At 45.8% G+C, this 19,976-nt stretch overlaps 2 protein-coding genes across 3 annotated transcripts; one reads left to right on the top strand and one right to left on the bottom strand.

The window, feature by feature from the left end:
* Window positions 1-99: 99 nt before the first annotated feature.
* On the top strand, window positions 100-4,660 carry RILPL2 (Rab interacting lysosomal protein like 2). The gene is made up of 4 exons (XM_074920826.1): window positions 100-447; window positions 1,328-1,479; window positions 3,824-3,934; window positions 4,411-4,660. Exons 1-4 carry the CDS (start codon window positions 100-102, stop codon window positions 4,433-4,435), a joined length of 636 nt encoding a protein of 211 aa, XP_074776927.1. The 3' UTR covers window positions 4,436-4,660.
* Window positions 4,661-6,542: 1,882 nt separating this feature from the next.
* KMT5A (lysine methyltransferase 5A) lies at window positions 6,543-17,152 on the bottom strand. 2 transcript variants are annotated; one of them, XM_074920820.1, is made up of 8 exons: window positions 17,042-17,152; window positions 16,612-16,706; window positions 14,313-14,469; window positions 12,516-12,732; window positions 11,603-11,687; window positions 11,184-11,243; window positions 9,913-10,103; window positions 6,562-8,794 (listed from the first exon to the last, which is right to left on the bottom strand). In XM_074920820.1, the coding sequence occupies exons 1-8, from the start codon at window positions 17,049-17,051 to the stop codon at window positions 8,584-8,586; spliced, it is 1,026 nt and encodes a 341-aa protein (XP_074776921.1). In that variant the 5' UTR covers window positions 17,052-17,152; the 3' UTR covers window positions 6,562-8,583. The 2 variants fall into 2 exon arrangements, with proteins under 2 accessions (XP_074776920.1, XP_074776921.1); XM_074920819.1 differs by lacking the exon at window positions 17,042-17,152 and having other exon boundaries at window positions 6,543-8,794; window positions 16,612-16,930.
* Window positions 17,153-19,976: the final 2,824 nt, after the last annotated feature.

Genomic DNA, 19,976 nt, shown 5'->3' with positions numbered 1-19,976 from the left:
GGCGGGAAGGGGCCGCTCCGCCCGCGGGCCTCGCCGGCAGCACCGCCCGGCCCGGCCCGGCCTCCCGGGGAAGGAAGTTAGCGGCGGGCCGCGCCGGGCATGCAGCAGGGCCGGGAGGAGGAGGAGGAGGAGGAGGAGGAAGAGGAGGAGGAAGGGGCTGGCGGCCCGGAGAAGGCTCTGGAGAAGAGCCCCTTCCAGCTGACGGCCGGGGATGTCTATGACATCTCCTCCGTGGTGGGCCGCGACCTGCTGCAGCTCAGCGCCGGCCCGCGGGTACCCGCCGCCCTGGCCCGGCTGCAGTTCAGGATCGTGAGGGTGCTGGAGATGCTGGAAGCGCTGGTGAGCGAGAGCAGCCTCGTGGAGGAGCAGCTGAGGATGGAGCGGGACAGCCTGCGGCGGGAGGTGGAGGAGCTGCGGGCTCAGGGGGCCCGAGGGGGCGCCCAGCAGGTGGGTGCCCATCGCCCAGCGCAGCGTGGCCGGGGCGGCTCGGCCCTGCGAGGTGGCACATGTGCCAACACAGGTGGTGGCCTCACTTGGCCACGCGCGGGGTGTGAAACCCACCCTGAGGCCAGGTGGGTCTGAGGGGGCTTGTGCCGCAGTCACCAGTTTCTTTTATCACAGCAGAAGGAGTCTCAGAGAATTGGCTTGGCTTCTCCTCGTTGTAAGCGGCCTTGAAGCCGTTCCCTGATCCTCGGGGCTGTGGCTCCTCACTCCCGTTCGGCTGCAGCGACCAACCACGCTCTGAGCAACGCGCAGTGCTGGGGGAGGACTTCGGACACGGGCAGCCAGATTTTCACAGAGCACAAACCCACCGTCGTACAGCTCTTACATAGCACCGGTCCCATAAAGGCAACTTGCCGTTTATGCAAATGCTAAAGCTTTGTTACTCTGTGCAAGAGGAACTGATGTCTGTGACCAAAAAAAAAGCCGTTACCATAAAGGTCTTAATTTTAAAAGGGAAAATTCCATTCTCACCTCTCTGCCACAGAGTTTTGGTGTGACAGATTGCTCAGCTTCTCTCATCAGCAGAAAAGCAGATAAAAGCAGCTTCTTGCAAACTAGATTGCAAACTCTTTGGGACAAAGACTTTGCTTTTAGCTGTGGTCAGAGCCTGTCGCAGTTAGGCCCTATATTTGGCTGGGAAATGCTGACACTAAGGGAATCCAAAAGTAAGATGAAAAAGTATAATTAACTGCTTAAAAAAATCAGCATTGTGATGAAGTCCTTCTGAGAATTACTAAATATTTGTAAAACTCAGATTTTTTACTCTTGAGTGCTCTGGTTTTGACAGGTTACAAGATCATGACTGCCACCATTTATTTTTCAGCTCAGCCTTGGACCAGATAAAATGGTAATAGACCTCACAGATCCCAGCCGCCCCCGGTTCACGTTACAGGAGCTGCGAGATGTATTGCAAGAGCGTAACCAGCTGAAAGCTCAGCTTCTTGTGGTGCAAGAGGAGCTACAGTGCTATAAGAGGTATATCATAAAGTCAGCAAAGAACTAATAACAATTACTTCTTGTCTGGGGAGCTTACCGGATCAGAGTATTGCAGGTTTGAGCATCTGGATTGGGCTAGGCACTGTCCAGATGTGTAGGAGACATCCGTGCTCCCAAGAGGCTACAAATGAGCAAAGAAAAATGGAGGAATGATGACATCTCTATGCAACATAATTTTAAAACTAAACTTCCTTTTATTCTGTGCAGTTTGCAGCCTGTTCCCATAACCATACCGCTGTAAGCCTACATACAGTTACTCCCACTCCACCTCCAAGCTGGGTTCTCGTGCCCATGAATTTAATTTCTGCAGTCACAGCAGTTGCACACATACTGTTCTTGTCTAAAGCCACCAAAGAGCACGGGGGGTTCCATCTCAGCTTTAGTCAAAATTTCCTTCCTCCTCCAGCTTGCCGTCGGGGATGTGAGCGTATCTACTGCTCCTTTGCTCCCACGGTGGGTATGGCATTGATCTAAAAAGCAGAATATTAAGTCCTTTCATCGTCATTCAAGATAAGCTGGGGGGGGTGGCGTTTTAAAAGTGCTAACAGAGGGTGTGTAAGGCACTTGAACTGTGCAAAACAAGTGCTTTCAGGGAAGGATTTTCATTTTTCTAGAAGGGACCAGCCTGGGAGACTCTGTGAGCCAAAGGGTGGGACGCAGGAAGGGTCCTGCTCTTGGTGCTACAAATTAATTCAGCTCCAAGGCTGCTCTCCCCCAACCTCCACCCCTCATCATCAGGTTGCATTATCAACTCTTTGGGGCAAGAAACTACTTAATTCAGACAGAAAGTGCCTGAGCACATTAGATTTCAGTTGAGATATCTCAGCAACAACCTCTTAGATACAGTAAGCCTGCCCTTTGCCTTGTCTAAAAGAGGCAGGTTAAGCCAAAAAGTTAAAGTTAAATCCAAGAAGTCAGTTTACAAACTGCTGGACAGACTTCTCACGGCACAGTGGGGCCCCGCTGCCCCAGCTCAGCTGCCTGCCTTTGCTGTGCAGCCAGTGGAGTGGCTTCTGGCTTTGATTTCCCAGCTGTGTTACACAGCTTATTACAGCCCAAGTTAAAAATTAACAGTGTACATTTTTTTCAGTTTTTGAGTGATTTAAGTCCCAGCGCTGTGCACCTAGAATGTGTCAAGGCTGCTTTTCAGTTCACATAATTGTATGTGGTTATCTCCTCGTACAGCGTTACAGCTTAAGCCAAAAACCATCTTCCCTTTCAATATTCACATAAAATCCTAATTGTAATTGTATGGCCATAAAGAAGAGTGGTGCAGGGGAAGAGAATAAACGTATGTTCTAAAATCTCTTGTGTACATTGGAAATAAACTCTATATAGCACAAGGTAACCAATGTCCTCGCAGAGAATGGCTTAAACTGACTGATGATGTTTGGGGATTGCTTTTTTAATCATGATTTCTGAGTAGACATTATCGTGCAGATAGTAGAAATCTACAGCATCACCAAACAGTCCATAGTCCCATTTCTCTAGGAGGAGAGTCTGCCTCAGAATTATCCCATGCCTGATGTCACACAGTTTCTAGATACTCTCCTGTATTTTATTTCCAAGTTCATCAGATGAGTGTTGCTTAGCTGCTTTCAGCCATCACAGTCACCAGCTTTGATCCACTTGGCTCTCAGGAGAACTGAGGTCAGCTCAGGACAGGATATTGGCGTGCTGTGAAAACACAGTGTAATACGCAAGCTGGTAAAATCTAACTCGATTCCAGGCAGGGGAAACATCCTGTAGTCAAACCGAAGCTTTTGCCTGCAGTAGGCGGTTACAGCCTTGTAGAGTGGAGCAGCATCGAAGGGAGATGAGAAAATCTACAGCTCAAAGAATTTTTCTCCCCTCTGGGATGGAAGGAGGAACAGCCACCTGCCTCACAGGGAAGCTGGGAATCTCCCATCTGTCCCCAGCTGCGCAGCGTGAGCCTTCGTGGCTGTGCTGAAAGTACCACAGACCCACCCGTGCAGAAATTCACCACTTGTGCCTTCACCCTGCTGTTATCTTCAGACTTCTGTACAAATCCAATGTCTAATTACACTTCTCTTTCACTCCCGTTATAATTTGCCATTCTTCCTCTCAGGAGAAGTCAGCTTTTATTAGTGTTCTCATTAAAGCACAGCCTAAGTAAAACTACACCGTGGCATTTAAGGGAAAAAAGGGCAATTCATTGCAAGAAAGAGGCCAGGCTGCCATCCCTGTCCTGTGAGCAGCCTTTCACCCACATCCTAGGCTGCCCCGTGAAGGGTTTAACATATGCAGTGCCACATTATGCACAAAACCACAGAAAATAAACAAAAGCCTCTTCTCTTCCCAGTGGGATCATCTCACAGAGAAGGGACCAAACTGAGGAACTGGAAAAAGAAGCCAGAGGCAGCAGCCCTGGCACCAGCAAGGACAGCGAAGAGAAGACAATCATCAAACGGCTGTAAGTTTGCATCTTTTTTGGCAGAATAGGGCACACTCCGTACTTTGTGAATTCAGGGATGAATGCTGAACCTAGCCTAGCTGGCTGGGCATTGTTTTCTCCTCCTCTCCCTGTAAAATTAAAACCTGATGGAGAACTCCTCCTATTCCTGTGGAAAAAGCACTCCACAGGAAGGCAACCTCCACCCAGGCAAGCAGGGCTTTGCTTTTTTTCTAGGAAAAATAAGCATTTCAGAGCAAAACTATGCACTGCTTGCCTCCCCTGCTAGCACGTTGAGACTTTGCTGTGGGAACACGCCAGCTGTCCCTGGGGGCTTGTTCACATTGTGTGAAGCAGCTGTAGGCAGTACCCGCAGGCTCAGGCTGCATCCCTCAAGTTCCCCAAAATAGCAGAACACAGTGACACAGCCATCCCACTGCATGCTCTTTCTTTTCCAGTTGTACATTGTTTCCTTGTTGGTTTGGTGTTTTTTTTAGGTTCTCTTTTAAACATGGAAAATGAGCATCCTTGGGAGCTGAACCACTCCAGACATGGCCCTGAGGAGTCTCTCAGGTGGTAGGGGAGTCGCTGATGGAAGAAAAAGCATCACTTCTACTGTAGAGAATAAGCAATCTCATAAAAAAGTGTGTTGTATAATATTCTTTCAGAATAGATTTTATTTTGCTTTTTAGAAACTGTTTCAGACACTTTTTGTATTTCTTAGATTCCTGCCACATTACCGACATGTAGAAAATAAATATTTTATACAGAGGTGGGTTTTATTCTTATTAAAAGAGCCTGTGACGATCTGTACTACCACTTATTTATCCTGTCCACCTATCAAAACGCTCGGCCCAACTGATTTTGCGAGATGAAGATATTTTGAAGAGCTACACACCACTCACAAGTGCCTTCAGGCAGAAGGGAAAGGAAGGACCGGTTCAGACTGCAGTCTCTGCTGCCATGCCACAAAACATAATTATCTTACACTAACACAGAACCGCTTGAAAAAACACCCAGCACTGCTTTTTGTTCTGTGAGATGGGCAACACAGAGGCAGTAGGGCCCAGGAGTGGCTGCTTGGGGTTGAGATGAAAGATGGGGGAGAAGGGCACAGCTGCTGCCTCGTGCTCTGCTCAGGCTGATGTCTTTTCAGAGGTGCAGACATGCTCAGACTGGAACAGATGCACCAAACATTTCATTTCTGACAGCTAAAGGTCTCCTGTGGTAGACAGTTGTATTTTTCATAAGCTCTGTTCTTTCAATCAACTGTCACAAGCTGTGTATTAGCCCCAGTAATGAGATTTATCACTAGTGAAAGCATATAGGGCAAATAGAGGAGTAGAAAAAGAAGCTTGAAAGATAACAATTAGGTTCCACATTTAGAAAAGTAGAATTTTTAGAGCAGAAAAGTCTGAACAGACATAAAAAGAGCAGTGACAGGTATCAAACTATGATCTTACTCTCCTCAGAAGTGAAAGCAGGCTCTGAAATCTTTTGATTCCCTCTCACACACCAGCAGCATGAAAAATATAGGACACTTCCCACATCTGCTCAGATGCACAATGCAAATGTGACTTAGCAGAAGGCACAACTGCAGTCTCCTTTCAGAGAGAATTTGTTAGCAACTCTTACGTTAGCAAGGCAACATCAACAATGTCTGACCTAAGCAAGTTGGTTCAGCCAGAACACAAAACTGCTATTTTGCCTTCTTCAAAAATCTTAATAAGCCTTGGCCATGTCCCCACGCTGCATTTTCTAGAGCATGGCAGCAGGGAAGGAAGTTACTGCATTTCCTTAGCAGAGGCTTTGTGTTTAGAGAAAAAAAAAAAAAAAATTCAACCAAAACCAGTCATGCATCAGCAACAGCCAGGCTGCACCTCCAAGCTGAAAACATGTTTATGTGTGCTCTGAACAACATCCTCTTCTGTGTTCTATCCAGGGATGTATTTTCCTACCTCCTTTAAAAAGGAGTGGAAAATCATGCCTCAAAACACACTAAATCACGCTACCAAGTCTTAATGAAACAACTTCAGGTAATGAACTGCAGAAATTAAACAGAGCTGTGCAGAGGTAACAGCCTGCCATGGAGGCACAGAAGACTGTAACATAGCCCTAGGCCACTCTTCGCAGTTAGTTGAAGACAGCAACCATGAAAACTGCAATTTTCAGTTCAGCATTTAAGATGTTCTTCATTAAAAAAACAGGTGGGAGTTCACCAGTTAAAGTAGACAGGAGAACACCTCAACCTTTTTGGGCTACCCTTTCTGGAACCATCACAACTGCAGTCACTCTGGTGCCAAGTGAGCTGCACAGCTTCCCTCTCAAAAGGGGAATGAAATCCTTGGCTATGGCTGCCACAGAGGAGGCCACAGTCCTGTCGGAGCAACCTACCACCTCTGGCAAAGCCACAGGAGCCTGAGGACAGCAGTTCATCTCCCAGCCCAAAAGCATCCTTCCCTGCTAAGTGCTTTACACCTTGTTAGAAGATGAAACCTTCCTGTAAGGCACAGAGATAAAAATCCAAATGGCATGTTTCTGTGAAAAGCATTTTGAGATATACAGATATAGATGTATATAGATATCAGTTCCTAGAAAAGTAAAGGATACATACTCAGTGCAACATCAGCTTTATTACCATCTTCTGATGCAGTGCTACTTGATTACCAGTTAAGCATTTCAGAGAAAACAATTTTTATGTAAAATAAGGAAGAGATTTTCCCCCTTTCTTGTTTACAAAAGTGATGCGGAAGAACAGAGGTTTTAAGCTATTTGACCTGATAGAGAACAAGCAAATATTTAAATAAAATACAAAAAGAAGCACTTTATTCCAATTTTGACTTAAGGAAGTACTCTAGTAAAACAGGATACTGTACACTGCTGTAGTCTCTATTACTGAGACCAGAGAAAAATCAGTGTCAACTTAAATAAGTCAGCCAAAGAAGCTTACCTGTAACTCAGTACATGTAAGGTAACAGGTCTCCAGTTAATTCTTCAGAAATGGTAAAAATACACAGGCTGACTCCGATGAGCTCGCCTTGTGTTAAGTAGTAAATAATATAAAGCATTTAATGGCTAATGATTTTCACAGCTTTCTTTCAAAATGCTCATGATCTGCAATGGAGACAGGTACTATAGCAGCCACTTCATTAATAATAAATATATTCTTTATTTTACAGAGACATTGTCTTCAAGTTTTTAATTTAAAAAATACATCACTAAGCCACCTCTCTTGCTGCTGGAGCATACAACCAGGATGGTGTTGCTATTTGACCTATCATATAGGCAAGCACATAAGATTGTCCTAGAGGGCACTAGCTGGAACAGCAGCAGCCTTCAAGACATGAGGAACAGAAGACATTAAGAGAGCCACAGATCCCTTGCTGACATCTTCCAGCAGCAAGCGTGGCTGACGGCTCACAGCCATTTGCATCTACACACGTGCCAAGCCTGCCTTGGCAAAAATCCCAACTGGTAAGAATTCATCTTTAACATAAAGGACCTGCATTGTATTGCCCGCCTATATCACAGATTTGGTTCTCCAACAGTAACGTTACAAACATCTGCAAGATGCTCAGCACTCGGCTCCCATCGAAGACAGTGGGACCAGACCACGCTGGACAGACCTACAGGACCAGGCAATAAGGAATCTACTTTCTTCATTGCATGAACTCCATCATTACAGTTGGAAGCTGCATATGAAGATGACTCCTGTTTTTGGAACTGCTATGCTCTACTTCAAGCATTCACAGTAAATAAATAGCTTCTGATGTGGCTAATTAGCATAGGAAGATAATAAAAAAATTTTGGAGAGTGCTTTTTCTTTTAATTCTTTAAAATCCTCTGGGAGAGACACCTCCAAGAATCACCCATCAACTACAAAAAGGTACCATCTTAAATTTTAGAAAATAAGTAATGTCAAACATTGATTCTCACTGTGACGGTCTATCTTCACCATTCTAATCGGTTTTAACCCAGTCTATCAAAAATCCATCCTCATTTGGCTTGGAGTCATTTCTCTGAAGAAAGCAGCCAATTTGACCATCCATTTCCCTCAGTGTCAGTGCATTTAAAGTTCATTGCCAACACGAGATACGACACTGGAAGAACTGGATCCCTACCACAAATTATTTGAGAATGATAAGTAGCATCCACCTCAGAGAAGCCTGTCAGCACTTGGTCATAAAAAGCCGTCTGACAAGCAGTCAAGCCACTGGATGTACAAGTCAAGAGTACAGAAGTACATCTGCTATCATAAAGCTAATGCCAAGTTCATCACCCCACAAGGTGGAGTGTGAGATTTCATTGCAAAAGCAGAAGCACAACCCAAGTGACTGTTTTTGTGCGAGTCTTTGACTGCATGCTCAAGTGGCACTGGTCACTATGCAGGAGTAGTCAAATATTAGGGAGGGTTTTCATTCGTGATACAAAAGTTTTGGCAATCTAAGATCAATTATTCAAGCCTGCCTGGAAAACTGTAATAAGTATTTAAATACTGCAAAGCAAAAAGGTAGTTTTTAAGGAGCTCAAAACACCATATGCAGTCCACTAAGAAAGCAGAGGGAAGTGAGGACAGGAAAAAAAAAATAATCCACTGACTCCTTGGAGAGCACTCAGTCCCTCCCTCCCCCCCCCCAAAAAAAAATATCACCCCAAACAAAGAAGATGAATTAGTGTTTCAGCCATGGATGAGCTTCAATGGAAGCTTTGCTTCTGTCTCCATAGTCGTACAACAGTTCTTCACCTGCTTTAATGTCTCTGGAAGCTATCAGTATGAGATGAGGCACACCATCAATGTCATGAAGCTTTGTTTGACAATTGCCACATTTGCTGTGATTAATCAGTCTTCCCAAACGATTCGTTTCTTTTGTAGCATCAACACTGAAAAGAACAAGAACAGAATGCAGGATTGCTGCATATCATGCAGTCACGTTTGAGGACAAAAAAACCAAAGCACAAAATCAGATAAAGAATGAGGAATCCAGACAAGGCTTGAAAAATGAAGGAAAACCAGAACATTACAGAATATTCACATGATTAAACAGACAGCACGTAACATGGCAATGTAGGTAAACCAAAACCATTCTGGGATATTTTTAAATTAGCTTAGAACCCAGACAACTTCGGACTATGTTTTTGAGCTGCCTGTTCACGAGGAATAGCTGAATCCAGATGCAGAACACCACCAGAAAGGCTGGATACCTTAAAAACCAACCCTCCAGGAAAGCTGTGTCCAAGCTAAGTAGTATCCACTGAGTAAGCCAGCAAGAGTCTCTGCTCACATAGCAGGCTGAGAATGCCTAACTACTACATGCCCAGCTTCCAGAAACCTGGAAGCTAAAGCTCTAGTGTCTCTCACCGCAAAAAAGAATTGTTATGGCAACTATCATGATGGCATCTAGACTGCAAGTCACTTAGAATATAGGATGCTTCAAGGTAATTAATATACAGGTTAAGTGACCCACACACTGGTATCCAGTAGTATCAGCCAGGGAGCAAAGAATGTAGTCTGAGTAGTTGCTTTGAGAGAACTGAAGTCTATGGCAAATGAAACAGCAAATAGAGCAATAAAGGGTGCACGTGGGGTGGGTGTCAGGCACTAGAGAAAGGAGGGAACCAAAGACAGTTGACGGAAATGTTTCCCTTCCAGGGAGTTTGTCCATATCACTTTTCAAAGTCCTTCACTTCAGGAAAAGTAGTTAATTTTACAGAAGAATAAATTTTGGCAGAAATCCGTGGCAGAGCTAGAAGTCTCACCCAAGCAGATACAACAATCCATATAGCTTGTGCTGTACTTCAGAGAACAGGGCTTTGTGTCCCCTACCATTCCTTTTAGCCCAGAGGTACAGGAGGCTCTTGGACCGTGAAACAGTGCTCCAAAAAAATTTCCCAATTCCTGGTTCCCATTAAAAAAAATTTTGTATGAAACCAAGACAAGAATTCACAGCATTCAGAGCTTCTATCACTCAATTATCACACTTAAGGGAAGAGAAGCTTACCAGTACGTTTTGCTGAGGTACTGAAAATAGTACATATAGCAGCCTGTGGATGGATCTTGAGCATACACAGCTTCTCGCTTTTTAGCATCAGTGATCTCTATGAGATCCCCATGATATTCAACTACAAATTCTCCTCGATTAAAATGCTTAGTAGCAATTACTCCTCTCCCTTTGCCATCGATGTAATCAATCTGTTGAGAAAATCATCTGGGAAATTAGAAAGTATTTACATGACTGCAAATATGCTGTTTACTAGGAAATGAGTGATTTGTCATTAAAAAATGCTGCAGCAGGACATTTGTGTGTATTGCAGACAAAAACTGTAGAAGCACAATGCAGAGCACTGTGGAAGAAATAAGAGGATGAGTTTGGGGCACACCTCGAGTTACCAGGTATTTTGATAGTCTTCTAATCAAAGAACTAAGACTTACTTTAAATAAACCCCACACAGAGAAGAGTTATCCACTTTTTCTTTCAAACCACCTATTAGCTGAGGCAGTAACCTTTTCCATTTCAGGTGCACCACCACCATCAGCATGCACAGGTCAAAAAGTTAAAGGAACAGAAAGATCAAGCACAGAAATTACATTGATCAGCCACCAGTATGCTTTATTATTCCTGCTTCCCCCTGTAAATTGGACAACTCCAAGACAGTTCACCTCTCACTGTTGCAGATGCGACAGCATTAACTGCAGGCTGCTGCTTTTCAAGAATCACAGCTCTTCTGCACTTCCAGGAGCTACTTCTGCTTTAAATTCTGAAAAGGGTGATCCAAGTAACCCAAGTGGTAAGCACTTGGTCCCAATAACCAGCATCTGCTAGCGGTGGGAGGAAAACCAGCACAACCCCTTATCCTAAGCACCATAATGAAGACCCACAGCGACTGGCTGTAAACAGGCTTAGAGAATTTGTTACCCTACAGACAGTATATATGGGCATTACCTATCAAACCTAAGACAGTTAAAATGCTCTATCTAACCCCATTTCTGGGAGCTAACCCAAGAAATGAGATACTGAAGGGAGCTAGTGCATTTTCAGTAAAGACCATAAAACCCCCTCAATGTTTATGACTGAGGCTGCACATACATACTCTTCAGAGCCAAATATTGCCCATCAAAGAGACAGACAAGCGTGTTACAGTTTTGCTGCACTTTCATCTTACTCTCAAGGAACTGCAGCAGTTCTGACACCAAGTTCTGCTATCTTCTGCTTAAACAAATTAACAGCAAGATACTGTATAACATGGCTGCTCAGGTTCACATAGCAGTTACCTTCATTCCTTCTTCTTTCCCACTTGTAATTAGCTCATCTATTTTCCTCCTCTCCTCTGTCTGCAGGAGAAACAAGAACAAAACCACAATACTGTTGATAGCTTTTGTAGCTTATTCTATAGCTGAAAGGAAGTTATTAGCCAGTGATACTCATTTTTGCAAACCATCCCAAAATTCTAGCAAAACTGAATGTTAAAGAGACAAGATTTCAGCCCCTCAAAATATATGAGGAGCTCAATTCTGTCCTTGAAGAACTGGATCAGCATTTCCAAATTTTAAGCATGTTTGTAACAATACTTCCAGTGCACAATGCTGTTTGTATTTGGCCAGTGGAAAGCATTCACAGAAAGTTACACACTTCTTCAAATGTTCAATTAACCAGCAATTAGAAGCAATGTTACTTTAACAAGAAGTGCTACCTCCAATTCAGATTTGCTCTTCCTGGAACTTCTTCTGACTGGGTAATAATCTGTCACTTTTCGATTTGGTGTTCTTCCTTGTGTTCTAAGGAGTAAGAATAATAGAGAACACACGTATTTCAGACTATTTGTGAAGTTACATGTCTAGGAAAGAGGTATCTGTAACAAATTTTTATTTTCAGCTTGATATGTTGAAAGGTGATCAATATAAAACAGTGTTTCTTATTAGCACTTGTCACTTCAAGCCAAAAGCTACATGCCCTTTTCTTCCCCACCCTATTTCCATTACTCTAGTACTAATTCTTCAACAGTAAGAATGTGATGCCATTGGAAACCAACTGAAGGTCACATTACAAGTCTGGAGCCCTTTGTGTGCCCTGACAGCAGGCACTCTAAAATTTAGGTTATGAAAACTGCTCGGCAAGGAATTCATTAATGTTAGGGTCACATTACTCCAATATCATGAGAAAGAGTATCAGCTCGGCCAGGAAGCCTCCAACTGTAATTAATCTAATATTCTGTTTCTGACAAGATACATTCCCATTTGTCCACAGAAAGGTAGGTCTTAAGGGATCATTAATTTATTTTTCTATAGGTCATCTGCAAGTATTTCACTTGAGAGAAAATACACTAGCCTTGTTTTCAAGGAAACAAAAGTCCTTTGCAAGGCAGATAAATACTTTGGGTGCTATTTCGTATTTCCAAACATATTATTCTTAAAAAACCCAAAGAAATCTCCTTTAATATTTGTTCCCTCCAACCCAACCATTTACTTACAAAAAGGAAACAACACAAAGAGTAACATTAATTACAGGTCTGACTGTAGTCCCTGAAGGAAAAAATGCAGATCAAAGGCTCCTGGTACAAAGGGACACACAGAGGCAAGGCTTCTACAATTCCAGCAGTCACTTACTTTCTCCTTGGTCCACGTTTTGCTTTAACCATCTTCTTCTGAGCTGGCTTTGCACTGACCTCATCAGCACAGTCTGAAGGCAGGGGCGTCTTTTGGGTTTCTACAGTTTCTTGGTTTTGATCAGAGGAGGGCACCAAAGTATTGCATCCACCTTCTTTATCTTTCTGGTCTTCTGGTTTCATAGCACCTTCAATTATATTGCCACCATTCTTTTTTTCTGGTGACAGGAAAATAAAGTAAGGCTCTGAATTTAGGATCAACTCAATTAAAGCAGAGTGCTTTAAATGAATTCCAGTGATTTCTAGTCCAAGTTTCTAGGTCTGTCAAACAGGAGAAAGAGGAAGGGAATGATATAGTCTCTCTGCTAGCCCAGATAGGCTGTTACTCCACTTTTGAGTAGTCATTGCTACAGTACACACAGTAGAGAGGGAAGGGTGAGCAGAGAAAGGGAAAGGGTAAAACAGAGCCCAAGTACTTTGTCACGTAAGGTTTGCAACTCAGAGTTTTCCAAACCTGAACATGCAGCACCTTCAGTGCAGTGTTTGAGACAAGTGCACAGTTTGCATCTGGCCTACTAAATTATCAAATTGCCATAAGCTAATCAACATCCTGCACCGAGGAGGGACAGGAAGCCCCTCTGGATCCTGCACTGCTGTTATCAGGTGCTGCTACCAAGCAGCGAACACCACTCAGACAAAATCCACACCAGCTAAAGGGCTGGGACTTACAAAAAGGCTACACACCCCCACACCCAACATTTTCTTGGTTGCATGCACCCTACCTTGATACGACCACATCCTCCTCCTCCTCAGTTAACTGATTTAGAGGTGGGTAAGCATGGCTTAAAGTTGAATGAAGTTTTTTATTTAAAAGTAAATCACCAGGTTTAACAGTCCCATCTGCTGAGACAGATGCTTCAATCTCACCGGAGAAATGAAGCACACCTGCAAGGCCACAGCAGTGAGACAAGCTAAAGCCTTCACTTTCTTGTCAAAACTGAGGAGCTAAATTAGGAGCTAAAGGCCTTAAATTTCCAGAAAACCTGACACTCCTTGTGTTGAGTGGGACTTACAAGTGTTTACATCAAAATGATTTGACAAGTTACCAAGGTTATTAAATGCACCTTTAAACACGAGGCAGTGAGGTGTTTTTTCCCCTCCACAAACCCATGAAGCATTCCCATTTCTAGACACTACCATGAAGCATCTATGAAGCCTGGCACCCAGCATCCACAGTGTGTGCTCCTCCTTCTCACTGTCTTTATTTCATCCAGAAAATCGGAGAATTGTTTCTTAGTCTTGTTTTCAGTACCTCTACCTCATAACCGATTTGACTTTGAATTGCCTTTATATAAATTTGTATAAAGTAGGCAAATTATAGAATTATTTGGTAATTATTAGTAATAATTGTAGATAGTAAAACAGCGACACATCCCTGCCCCCAAATTAGATAAACTGCCAAACACTGTCCTGAAGAATCAGTAGTAATAGAACTGCAGTGAGATTAGGGCATATGGACAACACAAGCATTAGATTTCTATATCCAGAGAGACAATACAAACATAAGACAAGCAAAAAACAGAGGAAAAATTGCCTGTAAACATGTGACTTAAGTTTTGAAAAGGATAAGGACACCCTCATCTTTGTAGAGTTCCAGTTAGCCAATGGAGTTGTAGGATTGGGAAGGCAACTGGGCCAGAAGAGCTGCCCGGCCTTCCTGACTGTGGGTTAAAGTTTCCAACCTGGGGGTGGTGGGGAGCACATTTAATGAGTCAAGCATTCCAAAGACCAATCTTACCGTCTCCTTTCCTGTAGGTTTCGTTTAGTGTTTTGCCCTGACATTTCACCTCGTGATACATGACAGAGTTTTCCTCTTGAAGTGGGGGGCGAGCACCAGGAGTTTTGTTAGGATTCAGGTAGCTGTAGATTTTGGATTGACCAATAAACACATTCTCCTAAAACAGACCCACACAAAAATCAGTATGTCACAGAGATGCCAGGAACCTCAACTTCGTATCCACAACACACTGCAAAGACCAGGGCTGAGAGCTGACTGTGCTAACGCAAATGATGCTGCGTTAATGCATCATCCTTGCTGCTGTTGCCATTTCTATGTGAAAACATAACAGTGGTAAGCACTCTGATATATTTACTAATGCAAACTCTCAGTCCAAGAGGACTTTCATATGAAATGTGGCAGGATGGGGTAGTCATAACTGACTCCAGTTTCCGCCTTGTGCTTCACAGTATGAACTCTGGTGCTAAAAAAACCCCACCCAACCCTGAGCTCCTCAGGAGGAAGGCAGCCTCAAAGAGCGCAAGCGAAAAAAATACAAATCACACAGCAAAAATTGCCCAAGCCTAGAACATATCTCTCATAGCCAGAGAGGTATGAGCTCACCCAAAGACTCTCATGAGGTGTCAAATGTTACAGCAGTTAATTATATGCTCTACTGAGCAATGCAGAAGACAGGAACCTGTTTTGCAGTCTACCTTGAGTGACACCTCTCAGTGAAGTCTGGGAGCTTCACAACATTATCTTTTTATCCGTTATATTTCATAAAATAAAGTGTAAAAGTTGTTCATTGCAAAAGAAACATTAAGGAGTCCACGCAAAGCGCTTACGTCCAGCCAGGAAAATGCTAAAATCCTCTGGCATGGTCGAACACCACAGAGCCCAGGGTTTGTACACTGGCTCAGGCTCCAAGAATACCAACAGTATCAAATTTAGCAAAGTTTAGTCGAGTCATGTCACCTTTGCTTTTACAGTCTCCTGCCACCTCATCAAATTTGACTGCGCAGCGTACGTAGGACACACAGATTTCAATCGTGAAATTCAAGTGTCTGGACAAGCAGATACAACTTGGCCAAAATGAGTTTTTCTTGGCTATAGTTTGACTCAACTAAAAGCAGTTTGCAGACACTGCAAGCCAGTTAAAACAACAAAAACATGCATCTTTTTTTTTTTTTTTAGAAAAACACACAAAGGTTGCCATCAGTTAAAAAAATAGCTCAAATATAGCTGACTAAACAAATACTCCAGTATACATAGTCACACAAACACTAAAAAAGTAAACAAAGCACACGACAGAATACATAGGATGATTTTAATAATTAACGTAGTCATGAATAACAAATATAAGGTATACAAAATTCACATACAAAAGAAGACCAGTTGAAGGCTCAAATCTTACTCCACAAATAAACTTTACTAACGATGAAGAATACAGTAGAACAGCCTGAGAAAAAGCAAGTCAGTTACACTACCTGACCCCCAATATTTCTGAAAGGCCTATGAAAGACAAGATGTGGTTATTTTAAAAAAAATGGGGGGAGGTTAAGGACAAAGTACTAGGAAAACAGCCCGTTTTAACAATCGCAAGCTGCAAACCCTGTGCTGCCAAGTTCTCAAGATTTAGCAAAGAGTTTAAATGTGGGTATTTCCAGAGAAAGCCCAGAGCTGTGAACTGCAGCAGTCCACCTGCCAGCAGAGCCTTCTGGCTTCGAATAAACCATTAACAGGAAACGAACAACTATTTTTCTAATAGCTTCCTCCCCTCGCTCCCAGCTCTCTGCCTGCTGCGCTCTTGGCGCTAGAGTCGCGGCTGCCACGTCTTTGTCTGTGCCAGGCTTGAGACCCTCGAGAGCAGAGATTTTTCTCAGCACAGCAGAGCACCTGAAGGGCTGCTGAGGAGCTCTGGGATTTGATGCCATGGCCACAATTATTTTCCACGAGGAGGTGAAAGGCGAAGTGACAATCAACCTCCAGCCAACTGCCCGTAGAACTGCAGGAAGATGGCAGGGAGGGATTGCCGAGCCCGGGGCCTGGCTGCTCGCTGACAGCCCCGGCAGCGCCCCGCGCTTGCACGGCAGCTGCGGCAGGGCACGGGGAAACGCGGAAAGAGTCCGATTCCACTTAAAGTTAACCGATTTCCGAATGATTCGAGGAACCCCAGAAGGCAGGCGCCCGGGGCCACGCAGCTCCCCGGGGCTGCCCGCCCGCCGGCTCGCTCGCCCCGCGGGGGGAAGCGGAAGGCGCAGCAGACCCCAGGAGCCGCCCGCCCCGCTCCGCCCGCCCAGGCCCGGGCAGTGCTTACCCCGCCGGCCCGGGGTCGGCCAGGGCCCTTCCTCTCGGCGCTCTCGGGGCTCGCCTTCTCCGCGCCGCCCGCCCTGGCCTTGGGCATGTTCTTCCCTAGGAGCAAAGGGAGAAGATGGGCGCCTGAGCCACGTCCGGCGCGGCCGCCCGCGGTCATCGCCCGGCCGCCGCGGCCTGCGCCATGTTTAAAGGGTTGGATGCGGCAGGGCGAGCCGCGGCGGCCCAGCCCCTTCCCGGCGAGCTGCGCACACCGCGCGGGGGAGGAGTCCCGCCGGCCCCGGCGCCCCGCGCCTCCCGGGAGGAGCCTCCGCGCCGCGGAGATACCCCACGCCGCCCGGCCCCCGCCCTGCGCGGCAGCCCGCCGCCGCGCCGCGCCCCGGCTCCGCTCCTCCCCGCCCCCCCTCCCCGCCGCCGCCGCCGCGCCCGCGCACCTTTCGCCATGGCGGCGGCGCTGCCCGGCGCCCAGCGGCCCCCCGCGGCCCGGCTGCCCCGACGGTCCCCGAGGAGCTTCCCCCGTCGAAAACCAACCGCTCCGCAGGGAGACGCCGCGCTCCCCTCCGCAACCCCATTGGCTTAACCGCGTGCCGATAACCGCTCCCGCGGCCCTGATTGGCGCGCGGCGTCGCGCCCCGCCCTCTCCCTGTCACACGGGAGGTGGCCGCAGTTCCCGGGAACGAGGTTTAAATGTGCGTCCCCCCTGAGCGCTGATTGGCCCGTGCGAAGGGCAACGGGCGCTCTGATTGGCGGCCCGGCAAGGAACGCCCTTCCGCGGCCGGGCCCCGCCACGTGCGTAGGGCGCCGGGACCGGAGGGGCCGCTCCGGTGACACGTATCCCCGTACCCCCCGGTCTAGCCGAGCATCGGCACCTCCCAGCGCCGCCCCGCCTGCCTCCCGCATCTCTCAGCGGAGCGCGCAGCCCCCGTCACTGCGCGGCGGGGACCCGGGGGACCCCTGAACCTAGAACCCCGCTCTGCGAGATGATCAGCCTGGTTTATGCAATGTCTGCCTTAAATCTCCCTGGTTGAAATTGATTCCTATTAATTCCATACTCAAAGCTCGCCTGGAGAAAAGAATGCTCAAATATCACGGTTGAGCATCAAAACCCTTCTCACGTAATCCCCCTATTCCGTAACGAGGGCAGGTAAAAGATGGCGAAACCACAGAGCCGGCCCCAGAAAAGCCCAAACAGCATTGAAGCCCTGGGCAGGAGCTCAGGTCTAGTACATACACTCCAAAATCAGGAAGGTATGATTGTGGCAAGAGGGCAGAGAGATCAAGCGGTGCTGACTGTCTCTTTGGTGTGGATGTCATCATAAAAATTAAGAAATTGCCACACAGCACCTCTTCGGTGCTCCACGTTAAGTAGAACAATTATATTGAGCAACAACTTATGAGTAGTTTTTCCTCTTATCTGTTAACCCTTTTAAGACTTATCTAACAAGAGCTACCTGTGTGCACTCAGGGCAGGGGGCTGGGGTAAGCGAGGGGATGCTGCCCACCAAAGCCTTATCTGCAGCCACAGGCGCTCCTTGGCTCTCGGGCATTCCAACAGCAACGTAATCAGCCAGTTCAGGATGGTGACACAACTGAAAACTTATCTCTTTCCTTAAGAACAACAGGAAAAAAAAACAAAAACAAAAACAAAAGACAAAAACCACAAAACCTAACACTGTCAACTTCAGCAAGAAATACCCCGGCGGGATGGCCTCATCCTCAGAAGCGGGCAGGACAGGAATGTGGCGTGGCTGCAGGGGAGGTGCCGGCAGGCAGCACGGTGTTTCAGCCCGCCCTCTCCTCATTTTGTGACAGCTTTCCGCATAACCAGGCATTTTGAGAAAAGGCAAAAGAAACCCAGCTCTGCGTCATCTTCCCTCACAAGGCGTACATAGGTGTTTCACGGAAAGGCAACCAAAAATGCACCATTTCCCTGTAAACGCCTTCGGACACGAGGCTGCAACCAGCTGCCATTAGCTGGACACTCTGTAATGAAATTCTCCATCCACACCAAGCTCCCCAGAAGAGCACCGGAGCCCTTGGCAGACACCGGTCTGATTTTTCCACCCCAATTCACACTGTTCTTTCCCACAGCTAGGATGCGCCTGGAAAAAATTCTTCATAAATTACTAATGATGATTTCCTTCTTGCAGTAATTGAGCAACGTTGTTCCTAATGTCTTGGGAAAGCGCTGGAAACACCTTTACTGTGGTTTTGCTCAGCTTTTGGGGGTTGGATATTTTTAATATTTAAACATATTAAACAAAGCAACCCAGTTTGCCTTGAAACTGCGCGGGCTGCCACTAGAGGGCAAAGCAAGCTCAGTAATCATCTTCCCTCGGGCAACAAAGAAAAAGGCGTCATCTCTCACTGACCCCTGGTGCCGCGGTGGGATCGTACTATGAATTAACAAAATAGGCTTGGCTTTACCCCCTTAGCTCGCTTCAGGGAGTTATGAGCAAAAAAGCCAGTACCGAGGGGAAGTTAAAAGGTTACCACGCATAAGGCCCAAAAGAGGACGTCTGTCAGCAGCCGCCCGTCACCGTGACTCAGGGTACCCGGCACATGGGAAAGCGCCGGCCGCCTCCTAAACTCCAGAGGGAGCAGCAGGACGCGCACTAGCACCGGCTTTAAAACCCAGTGACCTAAATATTATCTCCCGTAGCAGTGTAAGGGCAGCTGCTGAGCGCGCTACGTTTTATCGCGAAAATGTGAAATTGGTTGGGGGGGGGGGGGGAGGGATGAAAAATTAATGAGCAGGGCGTTGGATCTGCTCAGAAAGGAAAGAAAAAGCTTCAGAGTAAATACTTTCATTCTAAATCAACACTTCACACAGTTTAAAAAAAAAAAAAATCCTACTTTTTAGGACTGGTTACCTTTGAATTCGAAAGTTCCACATCTTTCAAATATACCAACAAGATGCTTGTTAAATATTTCCACCTGAGAGCAAGTTCTTGCTGTAGTTCTCACAACAGCACCTGTCATAGTTGCAATTAAATAAATATCACAACATTTACGCAAATTACTTATTTACAGGATGAAATCCTGACAATTTGTGTTTCGGCCACTGTAGCTCTCCATTAGAAAGCAAGCAGAAACGATGCCCTAAGGGTAACTGTTGAGTGTTATATTAAGCAACGTTATTTTATAAAGTCATACAGTACAATGCCAGCAGGTGCTAACTACATTTCATAGATTCTAAACCAGAATTACATTCAGAACAGTGTCTGGCAATGATAAAACAGACCATCTCTGACCAAAAAGTGCATTGAGAGCCTTAAATTACGTGCAAAATCCTATGGAAACGGTGTCTTGCAGATAATTCTGCACGTGCTATTTTTCACGCCAGTAGGAAGCACCATTGCCACCAGT

The sequence above is a fragment of the Athene noctua genome, chromosome 17, assembly GCF_965140245.1.
Source record: "Athene noctua chromosome 17, bAthNoc1.hap1.1, whole genome shotgun sequence".
Taxonomy (NCBI): domain Eukaryota; kingdom Metazoa; phylum Chordata; class Aves; order Strigiformes; family Strigidae; genus Athene; species Athene noctua.
This window is presented reverse-complemented; position numbering and strand designations above follow the sequence as displayed.

Coding starts and splice junctions, on each gene's coding strand:
- RILPL2 (XM_074920826.1), top strand. CDS start 100: ATGCAGCAGGGCCGGGAGGAGGAGGAGGAGGAGGAGGAGGAAGAGGAG. Junction 448..1,327: donor CCCGAGGGGGCGCCCAGCAG/GTGGGTGCCCAT, acceptor TTTATTTTTCAG/CTCAGCCTTGGACCAGATAA. Junction 3,935..4,410: donor AAGACAATCATCAAACGGCT/GTAAGTTTGCAT, acceptor TGTTTTTTTTAG/GTTCTCTTTTAAACATGGAA.
- KMT5A (XM_074920819.1), bottom strand. CDS start 16,767: ATGACCGCGGGCGGCCGCGCCGGACGTGGCTCAGGCGCCCATCTTCTC. Junction 10,104..11,183: donor GGAAAGAAGAAGGAATGAAG/GTAACTGCTATG, acceptor TTTTCTCAACAG/ATTGATTACATCGATGGCAA. Junction 8,795..9,912: donor TACCTCAGCAAAACGTACTG/GTAAGCTTCTCT, acceptor TGTTCTTTTCAG/TGTTGATGCTACAAAAGAAA.